Source organism: Panthera leo, chromosome F2 (genome assembly GCF_018350215.1).
Source record: "Panthera leo isolate Ple1 chromosome F2, P.leo_Ple1_pat1.1, whole genome shotgun sequence".
Classification (NCBI taxonomy): domain Eukaryota; kingdom Metazoa; phylum Chordata; class Mammalia; order Carnivora; family Felidae; genus Panthera; species Panthera leo.
Genome location: NC_056695.1, coordinates 73,264,321 through 73,280,459, shown reverse-complemented (window position 1 = coordinate 73,280,459; position 16,139 = coordinate 73,264,321). Strand labels below are relative to the sequence as shown.

The window sequence follows — 16,139 nt, the reverse complement described above, 5'->3', positions numbered from 1 at the left end:
GAGAAGTATTTGATTCCAGGTTACTAGGAAGTATCTAGAAGAAATGTTTAAAAACACCCAAATCGGTTGTTATGATAACTTCAGACTGACAACATTCAGTAACAGACATTCATTCATTCAGTTCACTTATGTATTCCTTCAGACAGTACTCATCGAGAGCCCCTTGTGTGCTTAGCACTATGCAAAGTGCTAGTGATAGAACAGCCCTCAAAGCAAGGACTCCGTCCTCCTGGAATTCATACTCTATGGAGGAACAGAAACCGAGATGAAAAGAAGAGAAAAGAGGAACCGGGAATGGGATGGGAGGGTTGATATTTAGTAAGTAAAAGGTAAGCAGGGGAGGACTCTCCTGAGGAGGTGACATGTGGGCAGGAAGCTGAGCAAAGTAGGGTGGACAGCCCCATGGGTAGCCGGGGTATCATTCGAGGCAGAGACCACTTAGTCCAAAGGCCCTGAAGGGGAACTGCGCCCGACGTGTTCAAGAACAGCAAAGACACCACTGGTTGGATTAGGGCAAAAGGAACAAGAAATGATGATGGGATGGCAGGGGAGGGGGGAAAGGGCATTCCAGGTGACAGGGAAGACTGCGAAGTTTACTCTAAGTTGAGAAACCACTCTTTCCACCCAATCCTTCAAACAGCCACAGAAAGTCATATTTTAGGAAAAAAGCATGTATAGTATTTTCCCACTTCCTTTGGTAATCATTATGAAATATACACACACAGTACTCATCAATAAACCGCTCCCTATGTCCCAGAGTAAATACATACTCTGTTCGTATTTCTGGATCACTATGACAGGAATGACACATGGCACTGAAGCGAGATACAAAAAAGTCGTAACGTCGGTGATAGGACGGTGTGTCTTCTTCGATATTTGCAAATTTGACAAACTAAAAAACAAAACAATAATATAAACATGTTATCACCTTTTTGAAAGTATGGAACACATTTACTTTCATCCAATATTTGTTACGTTAACAAGAACTATCCAAGTAAGTAGCAAATGAAATATATAAAATCTCACAAGTGCCACATACATACAAAAGGAATTTTTTTTAACTTTATTATTTATTTTGAAAGAGAGAGAGTGCAGGAAGGCCAGGAGGAGAGGAAGAGAGACAGAATACCAAATAGGCTCTGTATGGACAGCACAGAGCCAGACCCAGGGCTCAATCTCACCAACTGCAACATCATGACCTGAGATCATAACCTGAGCCGAAACAGAGAGTCGAACGCCTAACCACCTGAGCCACCAAGGCGTCTCTATTCTGGCTCAGGTCATGATCTCGCAGTTTGTGAGTTTGAGCCCCGCGTCGGGCTCTGTGCTGACAGCTCAGAGCCTGGAGCCTGCTTCGGATTCGGTGTCTCTCTCTCTGCCCCTCCCCTGCTTGTGCTCTGTCTCTCTCTCCAGAATAAATAAACATTAGAAACAGAAAATTAAAAATTAAATTAAATTAAAAATTAAAAGTTCCTTTTGGAGGCGCTGCGGTGGCTCAGACAGTTAAGTGTCCAATTCTTGGTTTCGGCTCAGGTCATGATCTTGCAATTTGTGGGTTCGAGTCTCACGTCAGGCTCTACACTCACAGCACAGAGCCTGCTTGGGAATCTTTCTCTGCCTCTCTCTGTCCCTCCCCTGCTCGTGTTCTCTCTCAAAAATAAACTTAAAAAAAAAAAAAAAAAAAAAGGAAATTTTTAATAAACTTTAGAAAATCAGGAATATAGCATTATAAGTATTAAATTTAACTTTTTAATCCAGTTTGAGTGAGCCCAGTCTCTGACAGAAGGAAAGGTCTTCCTCTAAAGCTCTTCTACATTTCCTAGATACAGACAGTGCTTCAATGATAACCTCAGTTGGGCCTAACCAAACCTGCAGAAAATTTTACTCCTTAATCATGGACACCAAGTCTTCCTTGACAGTTGTGACATAACACCTGCATGAGTAATACTTATACCAATTAGATGAGTCAAGGAAAGGGAACATAAACTGAAAGAAATGTACACTCAACAAAGAAGAAAAGTACTGAGATGGTAAAATTTATTCTACCTCCTTTCTAGATATGAAAAAAAAAAATCTATGTATTTGGGAAGTTTTAAATATCCTACATGTTCACAGACCTGGCCCTAAGGTTCCTTATTGTGTACTTTGTTTTCTCATTAACTTTCCAGTCACTCAGTGATGTGTTACTTCTGGGTACTAGACCGCCTAAAGCAACACTGTGACTTTACTGACAAATTTAAATATATATGAACACCTGCCAGGATACAGACTGATGGCTCGAAAGGCTGTCACCAAAAGAATTATTCAACCAGATTTACCAACACTTTCCTGAAAACTAAACTGAAATAAGAATAGAACAGATGTGAGAAAATGAAACGATACCAAGGCATTTCTAAATTAATTCTGCCGGAGCTAAGTCACCAGTCTTAAATGCTAATTTTATGATTCATATTATCTAGAAAAGGGCCACAAATACTACTCCTCGTTGCGATTAAACAGACATTCATTACCTACTCTGTGCCAGGGACTGTGCTAGGTGGTTCACACAAGTTCCTGTTTAATCATTCAAACAGCCCCATAAGAAGGTATCCTTCTCCCCATCTTACAGACAGCAACACTGAAATTCAAGAGGTGAAATCATTTGTCCACACTGACATTAAGTGGTGACGCAGGCATTGGTGGGTAGGGGTCGGACTCCAATTTTCAAGATTCTCACACTACACACTGGCTGCGTGATGTTCCAGAAAAGATTAAACTGAGTATTTATATTTTTCATAAAAATAAACCTTAAATTATATCAGGAAATGTTAAAAAAAATCTAAGTGGGAAAAAAACCACACAAAGTCTATCTATAACATGTTCCCCACTTTCTAATACATATTTTAAAAAAAGAAAAAGACTGAAGGATTACTTCCGGAAACTGGAATTACAAACGTCTTGTTTACTCTTTCATATTTTCTTAACTTTCCACATTTGCTACGATAAGCGTATCACTTTAAATAAATCAGAAATTTTTTAAATGACCATTCAAAAGTTGAATGTTCTGGAAAATTTTTAGAAGGAGAAACTTTATTCTCTTTCCATTTATTGCAAGTCACAAGTTAAGAGTACAGACCAAGCGGTCATTGACATAAGCAGCTCCTGCTGCCTTTGAGTATAAGGAACTTTTACGACATTATGGCCAAAAGATTTCCCAATGCTCTTTATGATCAGGTGGTAGTGCAGGTTTCACAAGGAGCAACAAAAAAGATAGAGACGGTGCTATTTCTTTTCTTTTTTCTTTTTTTTAAGGTTTTATTTTTTAAAAGTCTCCATACCCTCCCTGGGGCTCCAACACACACGTCGAGATGAAGAGTCACATGCTCCGCCCACTGAGCCAGTGTCCTAATCCTCCACATCTGTGCTGTCTGTCCCACCGCCCTGACCAGAGCAGGTGTCTTTCCCAGGCAAAAACATTCTAAGAGACCAATTCTCAATATGCTTATTAATCTGAAAGTTAGAGAATAGTTTTACTCACAGAATTTGTTCCAAGCACTTGAAGCTTTGGTTCCCCGGATTCTAGCAGCTTTGCTACCATATGCAGAAAGCTTTCTACAAATGGCTTGATGCTTTGAGAATGGCAAGCCATCAGAAGTTGGTCCAAGGCTTCCATAGCAATTAAAACATACCTAAATAGAAGAGAAGAATAATGTCAGAGCATTTCTAGCTCTCCAAATTCTCCTAGGTGCTCTTTACTGGAATAATTAAATGTAAATGCGCAGGACAGAGAAAGGCAAATTTAGTAGTTTCTAAGTGAAAACTTACTTCTCACAAGTACTAACGATCTTAGATTATACAATAACCCTCATGCTGAAGTATACAAAATGGTACCATTTTCCCTCCTCTCCAAACTCTTCCAGAGCTTCAACATTAGCTTTGTGTACATTTTTCTTTGTAAACATGGACATCTACCATTTTCCAGACTTCTAACCATATTATCTCTGTATCTAACCCAAAATAGTTACTATAAGCAATGTGCCTAAAATTTCCAATATAATCTACTTGTATTTGTAAATGTAAGTGTACAAAAACATTACCAGCAACAACAGAATATCATCAGTAAACAGCTCATAAATTCGACCCTATAATTCATCAGATTTTAAAGCTCATACCAAAAATGAAAATTGACTTTAGATACCTTTGCTTCAATAATTATAGAACTTTTTGTATCAAGACTCACTATAGTGTTCTAAGCAGTTAATAATTTGGAAGCAGAGAAAACCAGTATCACTTGAAGGACGGAGTTCTCTAGAAAACTAGGATCATAAAATGAATATGGAAAACTATTTATAATCCAAACTATCCAAGTTAGTACTGTTCATCCACAGAGACTAGATTAAGAAGGCAGACCTTTATTTACAGGTAGGGATACAGTCAGCACAGTTTCAAATCAGCATGCTTACATACTCTGGACCTTTAATATGTAAGCCTAATGTAGTTCTCATTCATTATCTCTTTTATTATTCCACTGATAGATAAAAATCGGTTGGTTAACAGAATCTTTCTGTTTGTTTCAAATTTAGAGACTGATTTTTAAATTATAATATCGCATCAATACACTAAGAGAGTCAATTTCTACTATCTCCATTAGAGAAATATTAAAATATCAAAAATTAATGGATGTTTAAGCTAAAGGCCACTCCATTAACTTGCATGAGTCTATTCTTAAAACATGACCATCAGGGGGCACCTGGGTGGCTCAGTCGGTTAAGCGGCAGACTTCGGCTCAGGTTATGATCTCATGGTCTGTGAGTTCGAGCCCCGCATGGGGCTCTGTGCTGACAGCTTGCAGCCTGGAGCCTGCTTCTGATTCTGTGCCTCCCTCTCTCTCTCTCCCCCCCACTCACACTGTCTCTCTCAAAAATAAATAGACGTAAAAAAAAATAAAAATAAAAAAAAAAAACAACAAAAAAACCCATGACCATCAGGAAAGTAATGAAAGCTGCAAACATCTATATGGGATGACATATTTCCCTGTAAAATATTACAAAGTTTTATCCTCCACAGAGCATCTCTGTGTGACTAGATGACAAAACAATTCACAGCATGATTTAGCCTAGGAAGCATTTTCAGAGATACAGTATTAGCAGCGATTAGTTTTCTTACCCAGAACGATGTCTGACAACATCCCTGCTCAACCTTTCTGCTAAGTAAGAACCAATTCGATCCAACTTCTCTGGAGCAGATACTGCATAAAATGTCAATTTCTCCATGTCTGCTTTAACGAGGCCATCCTAAAAGTTAAGAAGAAGAACGAGGTAAGTAGGCTGTCTACATCTTCATAGATACTTTTTTTATTTCTAAGCATTGCTTGCTTCACATGCCCCCTTCTGGATTTGTGATTAAATCCATCCTTTAGGCTGAACCTTTCTGGCGATAATCTCCTTTTATGGCATTCTGGATACAGAATTTTCAGAAAGTTAAACAAATGTCCCATTTAAGTAGAACATTTAAATATACCTTCGTAAGTGATGAATTACTGTAACACCTTCCTAAATAGAGACTGCTCAACTAACTGCAATATGCAGGGAATGAGATGTATTTTAAAATGGGGAAAGATTTCAAACAAATTTGTTTCGATTTTAAAATTTTACAGTTACGTTAAGTCGATTTTACTCCTTTACAAAGATGACAGTGAACATGTTGCTAAAATGATTCAAAGTTGCTGATATCATTACAAAGCCTTAATTAATAAATGAGAATGTATTAAGGACTTCGTGTTTCTCTGCTCATCCAACATACTAAAAAAAACAAGAGTCCCCTGGTGTGGGATCAGCAAACTTTCGTTTGTCTCTGCCCTCTACAGGGAGACCCAGGCCACAGGTCTGACGGTTCTCCCCACCCTTAGACAACAAATCAATTCTCAGCCTAAACTTTTTAGTCATATATAGCCCAAGAAACTAAGCGTTCCTTAGGATTGTCAGAGGAGGTGGAAAGGAAGACAGAAAAATTATGCTAGGGGCGCCTGGCTGGCTCAGTCAGAAGAGCACGCGACTCTGGATCCCAGAGTCATGAGTTCATGCCCCACATGGGGTGTAGAGGTCACTTAAAAAAAAAAGAATTATGTTAAATGGTGAATCTACAACTAAAAATTTTATAAGTCTGCACTTTCTACTGGCCCCTCCATATTCTCTGGCTTTTTGCCTTACTACTGCTCCATCACCAATGGAGTCAATCCCTCCTATTTTTACCTACTTGGTTGTCCTCAAACTTGCTCCTACGGCCACCTCTCTTCCCTCTCTGACATCAAATGAGCTCCTCTCCTCCTTCTCAGAAGATGGAAGCCATTGGAGTAGAATTTACTGGCAACCCTCCACCCCCGTTTTCTCAGTGCCCTCCAGACCAGTGGTTCTCAACCAGGGAGACTGCACCCCGTGGGGCAATGTCTGGAGACATTTTGGGTTGTCACAGATGGGCAGGGGGTGTACCAGCATTTCGGGTAGAGGCCAGGGATGCTAACAAACATCCCACAATGCACAGGATAGCCCAACAGCAAAGAACTAACTAGATCAGAAGGTCAATAGAACCTGAATTAAGAAACCCTACCCCATGCAAAACAAAAGACCCCAATTTTCAAAGGACTCATCTTAGAGAAACGTTTGCTTATGCTCTTTCTGTCTGCCTCATACGGCCCAGGATTTGACTCCATCAGTTAGCCTCTTTCCTGGGTTTTTGTTGTTGTGGTGGTTTAAAAAAATTTTTTTAATGGTTATTTGAGAGAGAGAGAGAGAGAGAGAGAGAGAGAGAGAGATCGATCACTAGCGGGGGAGGGGCAGAAAGAAAGGGAGACCGAGAACCCCAAACAGGCTCCGTGCTATCAGCACAAGGCCGATGGGCTTGAACTCACCAACCATGAGATCATGATCTGAGCCGAAGTCAGATGCTCAACAGACTAAGCCACCTAGGTGGTCCCTCCTGGTTTTTTGACCTCTCCTTCTGTATTGGTTCCTCCACATCATCAGCTAAATATGACTGCCTCTCATCCATTTTTTTTTTAATCCCTCACTGATTTTATTGAGGAATAATTTATACACAATACTCTACACCCAAGGGGCGCGTGGGTAGCTCAGTCAGTTAAGTGGCCGACTCCTGGTTTTGGCTCAGGTCATGATCTCACTTTCGTGGGATCAAGCCCCCCATCAAGCGCTGCTTGGGATTCTCTCTTCCTCTCTCTGTCCCTCCCTGGCGCACTCTCTCTCTCTCTCGCTCTTTCATTCTCTCTCTCAAAATAAACATTAACATTTTTTAAAATAAGATTAAAAAAAAAACTACACCCAAGTATATAATTTGAACTATGAGAGTCGTAGATCTATGAAACCACCAGTAAAAAAAAAAGACACAAAACATTTCTATCATTTGCAGAAGATTCGTCATGTCCTCCTCTGCAGTCCTCCTCCCTCTCCAGGCTACCACTGCTCCGCCTTTTAGCATTATAGAAAGCAGTCTGACTGGTCTGTGGACTCCTGTCACTCAACTCACCTCTGCCTAAGGATGCCTCTCTGACTCACCGGGATGACTCACTCCTACTCATCCTGCAGGTCTCAAAGTCCTCCCAAAAGCCTTCGGGGCGCCCTCCCACCCCCCTCCCAAGCCTGGCTGAGAGGCCCCTCCTGCACGTTCCTTCGGCTCGGCACACTCATCGCTGTGTTCCGTCACGCTGTTTTTCACTCGTGAAGCAGATACTAACCAAGCACTAACCATGTGCCAGGCACTGTCATGGGCACGAGGGAAGAAAGGGTGAGCCAAGAATTCTATTAACTCATTTAATATCCACGAGACCCTTATAAAATCGGTACTATTTGTAATTTCCATTTCAGGATGAGAAACTGAGGTACTTGCCCAAGATCACATGGCTAATAATGATAAGAAACAGTTTGGTTATTTGTCCCCCTCACTAGATTGCTCTTTGAAGGCAGGGACTGTAACCTGTAGACCCCTGCACTCTGGGCACCTACTGCCTGATCTGTTTTAGACACACAAGATCTTTTTTTGTTGTTGCATAAATTAATAATAACAAATAAGGTCAACTGGGTTATGATTGCCACATGTATGCAAGGTTCATGTAAATTTTTTTAAGTCTCCATTTAAACAAATCTTATTTAATACTTGGCAATCAATCAATCAGTCAATAGCTGGCAAAAATACTCTTTATATAACCATTCTCTACCTGTCATCACTAATCTAATCCATCTATCAGCACTCCCGTGATCAAAAGTCCCTCACTGCCTATGAGGAGTTAAAGCAGACAAAGTAGAAGCCTGGTCTGTCATTCACATTCCTCTATAATCTGGACTCCACCTTATCTTTAGTAACCATATGTCCCAGACTCCTCAAGGAAATGACTTGAATATTCAGTCTATTAAATGACATGTCTGGAATTTCAGATCAGAAATCACGGTCAGCACGATTACCACCCATTACCCTCTGCAATGAGGCTATTTAAACCTTCACTTCAAGGGTCTTCACCTCAAATGTACCCCTTGCTTTCTCCTGCACTCCTCTGTCTTTTCTCTTCAGGCCCCTCACTTGCAACAAAGAGACTAATCTCACTTCTCCAGATGGCATACATCCTTCAAAGCTCAGCAAATCTCATTTCCTCTGAGAATGCTTCCCAGAGACTGCCAACCCACAGCAAAACCTCTCTGCTTGAAAGGCAAAAACTTTAACACCTGTTTTACTTAACATTTTGCTTACTAATTTATGCATTAGGATTTAATATTTAGTATGCTTCTGCTTTATGTCAGTCAACGGATGGAAAGCTATGTAAGGCAGGTACCGTATCATATCTTAGGGCTTTTACCTGCCACAAATTATCCAGGATATCTGGCAGTCAATAGTATGTAACTGATTAACCTCTTCTAAATGGCTGAATGTTTAAATCGATTTCATTAAAATGAGATATCTCATATACCATGAAATATATAAATTAATGTTAAGATCACCACAGGTTTCTGTAATTAGCTACATTTTAATTTTTTTTAAGATTTTTTTTTTTAAATTTTTAAGTGATCTCTGTATGTAACATGGGACTCGACCTAGAACCCCAAGATCAAGAGTCACACGCTCTCCCAACTGAGCCAGCCAGGCACTCTGACTACATTTTAAAGCAAATTTGGGAAATCAAACCCATGTAACATTTTTCTGTTCATATCCATTTAACCCTGGACTAAAGGAAACTTAGAAAATTCAGGACGGTGTCAAACAAAATCATTCAAATATAGTTGCTTTCAAAACTGCAATCTTCCATAATAAAGTTTAACGGTTATAAAAAATTTTAAAGCATTTAAGTAAAAAGAGAACAAACTCTGCCTGGAACATGCTTCCTTTACTTCTCAGTTCTCTTCTGAATACTGAATGGCCAACCCATTTATTCTTTGGATCTTAGTGCAGATTTTATTTCCTGAAGTCCTCTGTTCTCCAAGCCCACGTAGGTATCATTCCGACCTGCTCCAGGAGCATGGCGTGCTTCATCATAACATTCTTTCACACAGCACTGTAATTGCCAATTTCCTTGTCTGTGAGCTTGGCGAGAGCAGAAAACCTGGTCTGTGTTCACAGCTGTATTCTTAGCATTTCGTACAAATAATCCGGCACCAGCTCATCAATTTTTGTTAAGTGTTACTTAAATATAGGAACTATCTAGACAAGAGAACGCCATCTGTCCATCATGCCAAATTTAGACTGATCTACGAAAAGGATCAGTGAAAATTAGACAAGCAAGCATGGGTCATTTTGAAGTAGAAAAAGAGAAATATAAAAATAGCAGTGTACACGATGAGATTTAGGAGTAAAAGTAGAGAAATGAAATTAGGGAAACCTTAGGGAGGTCAGCAGGGGGGAAGGATGGGTCAGCAAAGAGAAGGATCAGTAGATGTAGATCAAATTACTTTTGGATCCTCAGGGAATATGTTGTCCACCAGGCGTTTGTAGCGAGGACGCAAAGCAGAACAGCAGCAACACACTCCTGTTCGAAACAGTAAAAACACAAAGTACCGAGATTATTCATATTGTAAACGGACCCAGAAATTCAGGCTTCTGAATATCAATGAGTTATTTAAAATAAAACCTTCAAACTGGCACTAATAAAAAAAAAAAAAAAAAAGGCACGTGAATTCAATTACTGATTAAGAAATAAAAAGTTAAATCTCCTCTCCCCTCCCAAAGTCACCACATCAAAATGAATATATTAATGAATCATTCCAAAGTTCCATTTCAAATCATTTGGGGGCAAGTGTGTGCTTGTACACACACATACACAAAACTTACCAAATTCACCCTTTAAGCAAACGTATAATCCATACCCCCATTACCCCTTTCTAATCTCATCTCCCACTACTCTCTGCATTGCACACCCCACTCTCCCACTGCCTGGCCCAATCCACCCACAGCACCTGTCACAGGGGTGTTGAAAGACGGTCTGCTCCTAGTGGCTGGCAAAAACAATCCGTATGTGTTATCTACACAAGGCATCATATGAGGAACTACATTAGTGAGGGAAAAAAAACCTCAAAGGGAAGTCCAGGAATTCCAAAAATGCTCCAAGCCTGCTCTATTATAGTTTCAGGTGTTGGTATCTTGGAAAGAGCAATGGATCGGGATCCAGAATATCTGGGTACATTCCAAGTCTTACGCTTAAGTGCCTACATGGCCTTGGGTAACGCACATTAGCTATCTGGAAAGAACCATGTAAGTGAGAGGGATCAGTTTTCTTGTCCTGAAAGCTAGTAACAGGAATGTTGGTCTGGAGGCACTATAAAATTGTTCCCATGATTTATGAAACTAGGGTATGTGTGTCTCTGTTTATGTGTACATTTGTATGTATTTACAAACCAAAATATAGTATGAAAGACTGCTTGAGCTAGAAGTTAAAAGAACTAGATCTAAGCAGACTTTTACTACTATCTCATAGAGTAAGATTATGCAAGAGACAACTTCTCCAGATCTCACTTTGCTCATGAAGTATGTACCATTCGTGCATGCAGTCATATACTAAATGTCAACGGAGTACCCAGCACTGGCCAAAACAAGTAAGACTGAGTACTGATTTGCAGCACAGCAGAGTCAATAAAGCACTGATGAAAACAAGACTGACTTAAGCTCTGCACAGCATCTTTAGTGATCACAGAGTACTGTGCATACATTATGTAACGCTTCCAGCAAATTAGTGAGGCATTATTACCATTACTTTACAGGAGTGGGATGTACAGCAGAACTGACCAAGTAACTTACTCAACAGCAGTGGCTAAGTGAGCATCCCATGTCTAACTCCGTAACCCCATGTTCTTCCCGCAACACCACAGATACCCGTGGTCAAATCAGTCAACACCCAAATATTTCATTTGTACCTACTATCTGCCTAAGACCATACCAGATGCCACACATACAAGAAAGTATAAAAGAGAAAAGATCCCTGCTCTTGAGTTTATAAACTTACTTAAAAAATAGTTTATTAATTTCACCAATATATACTTGGCACTAGGTGCCGATAATGTAAAAATGCTATTGTTCAGAATGTTTTCTACTTCAACAGAAGAAAAAAAATTCTAAAGAGTCCGAATTTTTCAATTAACTAACACCAAAACACCTGAACTCTTTTTAGAATCCTAAAGCAAAAAACACTGGTCCTATTATTAGAGGAAAAGAAGTGGGGAGGGGAGGGAGGTGAGAGCCAAGTAAGCAAAAGTTCTACTTCTGTCCGCGACAATATAAAAATATTTCAGATAAATATTAACACACTGAAGAATTGAAATCAAATACGTATCGAGTGCTTATTATACAGAGCAGCGAGCTAGGGAATGCAATGATGAAAAACGCCCGTGACCCGGTAAGAAGATCAAGATGAGCGCTCTGCTAACGCTTACGCGAGGCCAAAAATAGCACACTCCAGCTGCTATGGTGGCAAAGAGACTGGCAGCGGACTGAAAAGCAAGTCTTACTGCTTCAAGGTCCCCATCAAAATGGTACGTTGCTACTTTCGATAAGATTCTCAATACCATTAGGTTTCACTTACGCTGACACTTTTGGGTAATACACGCTGCTTTTACAGAGGCTTTCGAAAAAATGTGAACTTGGAATACACACAAACTCCAGTTCGTCCTTTCAGGAAGCTCAGGTCCACTGCAAGAAACAGGAGTAAAAAGGAAAATGCCCAACGGGCCATGTGGTGTCACAGGGAGTGGGCTTTGCAGTCAGACAGGCCCAAGGTGACCGCAGGGTCTCTTCCTGTCTAGCTGGGTGGCCATGTTACTTTTTCTTACTATGCCTATGTTTCTTCATCAGTTTAATGGTGTAATAAATGCCTTCTTCATACTTACTGGTAAAATTAAAAAATGAAAGATTTAATATATACCAAGCATTCAATAAAAGGTAGATATCATTAGTAATGCAATAAGAGAAGTACTACGATGGGTAAGCAGAAGGTGCCTGAGGGCCCTAGAGATAATCTTAAAGACAGTATGAAAACCTTTGCTTGTAAACCAATCGTTCAAAAATCACACCAAACGGGCGCCCGGGTGGCTCAGTGCATTAAGCGTCCAACTCTAGATTTTGGCTCAGGTCATGATCTCCCAGTTCGTGAGATCAAGCCCTGCTTGGGATTCTCTGCCTCTCTCGCTCTGTCTCTCAAAATAAATAAACTTTAAAAAAATCCTGGGGCGTCTGAGTGGCTCAGTTGGTTAAGCATCTGACTTTGGCTCAACTCACGATCTCTCAGTTTGTGAGTTCAAGCCCTGTGTCGGGCTTTGTGCTGACAGCTTGGAGCCTGGAGCCTGCTTCAGGTTCTCTGTCTCCCTCTCGCTCTGTCCCTCCCCTGCTCACTCTCTCTCTCTCAAAATTAAAATAAACATTAAAAAAAATGGGGTGGGGCGCCTGGGTGGCTCAGTCAGTTAAGCGTCGGACTTTGGCTCGGGTCATAGTCTCATAGTTCATGGGTTCAAGCCCTGCATCGGGCTCTGTGCTGACAACGTGGAGCCTGTTCAGATTCTGTCTGTCTGTCTGTCTCTCTGCCCCTCCTCCACTAGTCTGTCTCTGTCTTTCAAAAATAAATTGTTAAAAAAAATTTTTTTTAATTAAAAAAAATCTCAACAAATTCTGCATATGGTTCACAATAAGCTTTCATAACAGTATCAGTACCAGTTCGGCGGGGGGGGGGGGGGGGGGGGGGGGTAGAAAATGTCATTTTCTGAACATGACGTGTGCAGCGTTATACAAAGTATTTTACAACATTCCTCACTTACTCCTACACCCACTTGCTGAAGTGGTTGCCATCTCCCTTGGATAAATGAGGATACAGGCTCAGGGAGGCCATCTGTCCAATAGCACCCTGCTGGTAAGGAATGCAGCGGAGCTGAGATTCCAGCCCAGATCTGATGGCCTCAGAGGGCAACAGCCACACTACAATCAAGTACTAGACAGTTTCTAAACCAAACCACGACCGTGACTGCAGGAATGAGTGTGACGAACAGACCAGGAATGTGCAGCCATGCAGGGAAAGAAAGGATCACAATGAGTTTCTCCAGAAGACCAAAAATGATACAAAAACAGTTTCTTGACTACTTACTTACTATTAATGAAAAGTTACCAACTATAGAGACGACATAGGAAACCAGGCTTCAAACTTTCAATGTACTCATATTTCTACAGAACATGTTGAAGAGAATATAATGTCAAAATGACTGTGGCAACAGTAATCACAAAAGAAGCAACATGAACTACTTTAAGGAAGAGAACACTGTACTTGTAAACATCACAAGAAGCAAAGTAAACTGAAATCATTGACCTACTCAGCCACAGAAACGGGGTTGACTCCCTTGCCGAAGTCAATTCGTAGGGCTTTTCGAATTCAGCTGCAGGTACCTGAACGTAGTCTCTCATGTCGTAAGAGACTACTTCCTAGTCGATCTTTGTGCTTCTGGATCCTTACACCACTGTTCAGGACGTGCCTAGTTCACATCACTTGCAATTAATTAGCAGAGGGCACTAATGCACTGTGACTTATCTTACTGGCTGCTGACATCAAGTGTAAAGCTATCAAGAACTTGATAATATCCATATCAAATTCTGCTGCCAAGACCAAAGAGTTTAAACAAGATACTACAAAAGTACGTGTGGCTAGTTCAATGAAAGCAGGTTTTCAGAGTTTAAGAAGTAAAAAAATAAAGCTACTTACACGCTTTTTTCCCTTAAAGCGTTCCTTCAATCTCTCTCCATCCTTGCTTCTAATCCCTTCCAATAAACTCGTCTGAACCCCAGACCACCCTATTTTTAACCCCTTCCCAACGTTCTCTTTCCAAAGGACTAAGCGTATCACAGAATGCCTCAAGCAGTTGGCAAATCTGAGCAGTCAACAGGATTCTCCCTTTATATTTAATTCTAGTACAAAAGGAGAAGGGAGTCCACTATTCTCCTGGAGCAGAAGGAATTCAGAACTTTACTTATGATAATGCTAGTACAAACAGCACGTCTCAAGTGAGAGAATTATGGGAAAATGGAACATGGGTGCAGCTGGAAACAGAAAAACTGACCCCAAAGAAGTGCCAAGCTGCATGAGAATACAGGCAGGCTCATGGGGCTCCGTGATTAATGGGCTGAGTACTAGCTCTCAGGGTTAGGGGTACTATAATAATATACATAAGCAGTGCCTGCAACATAGAAGCCACGTAAAAACATGTAATATATTTTTTAGCAAATTCTGCATACTCCTAAATTAACCATTTCTTCTTTAAAGGCACCCCAAGATCATGTCTCCCCCTTAACTCCCTACTAACATCATTCTCATGGGGATTCACCGATGTCCCCTGGCCCTCATCTCAGGCAGGAGTGAGGTGCATTGACCTCTGGCAGCCTCCTTCTTCTGTGTTAGAATTTGATGGTGAGGTGTTAGAATTAATTTCCAACCCATCCTTACCCACGGAGGCATTCAGGGAAGGACCTGAGCAGCTAGTTGAACAGAAAACCTCACAGCTGAACTAAAAATAGGTCGAATCAGGCACACGAGCACACAAAGGTGCCAGGGGAATTCTGCTTAACGGGACAGTATTCCAAGTGGCTGGCCCACCAGTGAGTACTTTGTGACAACATTTGCTTGCTATGCGGGTGTGAGTTTGGGGGGGGGTGGGGGTGGGAAGGAGTTCTGAATAATTAATAAAGACTCCTTTTCTTTTTTTAAGAGAGAAAGCAAGTATGATCAGGGGACAGGGGCAGAGGGAGAGACAGAATCTCAAGCAGGCTCCACGCTCAGCAGAGAGCCCAATGCAGGGCTCAATTCTACGACCTTGGGATCATGACCTGAGCCGAAATCAAGAGTCTGACGCTTCACTGACTGAGCTACCCAGGTGCCCCAAGACTCCTTTTAAAATAAGCTACTTATTTCAATAAACTATATTATCCAATGATAAGTTAAATCTAACTAGAAATATTAATGTCTCCATTACTAAACCATTAATGTCTCTATTGTTAAACACCAACACAGCACTGGGTACCTGGGATAAAGCCATCCTCTAAAACAAAAGTAAGTCACTACTAACACTGACACTGGAGTTGAAGAATGCTTAGACCCTATTATGAGAACCAACTGTAGGACTTTAAATTACGTTTCTTTTATGATCTACAGAAGCAGAATATAATAGTATCTGCATCTTCTACACAGCAATTACATTATCTCAATTCTTACAAGTAATACACTGGGAATTCAATGCCATGTTTAAGGCTTACTAAATTTCATACTTTTAAATGGGAACAGCTATGATTACAGGATTTTGATTCTTTATGCCTTCAATGTATATTTCTACAACTGCAGTAATTTACATATTTATCTACATGTCGGCCTTTACCACCAGAACAGGAGTCCCTCCAACAGAAAGTCCATACATCTTACTCATTGTTGTGCATGTCTGGCATATAGCAGATATTTATTAAAACATTCCTTCACTAAACGAATAAGGACCCAGAGTTCACGGATAAATAAATTTAGGATCTGCTCACATATGTGCTGAAAGAATCAAAATTATCATCAAGAAAGTATACTGTCCACCACAAAACGCTAAATACATGCCAAAACAACAGGATTTCTCCAACACACAGAGGCCAATGTCAACTGAATC

At 40.6% G+C, this 16,139-nt stretch overlaps 1 protein-coding gene across 5 annotated transcripts in view; it reads right to left on the bottom strand.

The window, feature by feature from the left end:
* EFR3A (EFR3 homolog A) overlaps positions 1-16,139 on the bottom strand; it is a 105,125-nt gene that overhangs the window by 57,086 nt on the left and 31,900 nt on the right. For 3 of the 5 annotated variants that reach the window (XR_006198490.1, XM_042924182.1, XM_042924180.1), the window contains exons 2-5: positions 9,927-10,003; positions 5,146-5,273; positions 3,518-3,668; positions 771-892 (exon numbers count right to left, since the gene is read on the bottom strand). Coding sequence is in view for 4 of the 5 variants with exons in the window: in XM_042924182.1 (XP_042780116.1) it covers positions 771-892; positions 3,518-3,668; positions 5,146-5,273; positions 9,927-10,003 (478 nt within the window). In the remaining variant the exon portion in view is untranslated. Of the gene's footprint in view, positions 1-770; positions 893-3,517; positions 3,669-5,145; positions 5,274-9,856; positions 10,004-12,049; positions 12,181-16,139 lie in introns of those variants that run through there. The other 2 variants (XM_042924183.1, XM_042924181.1) reach the window with 2 other exon arrangements.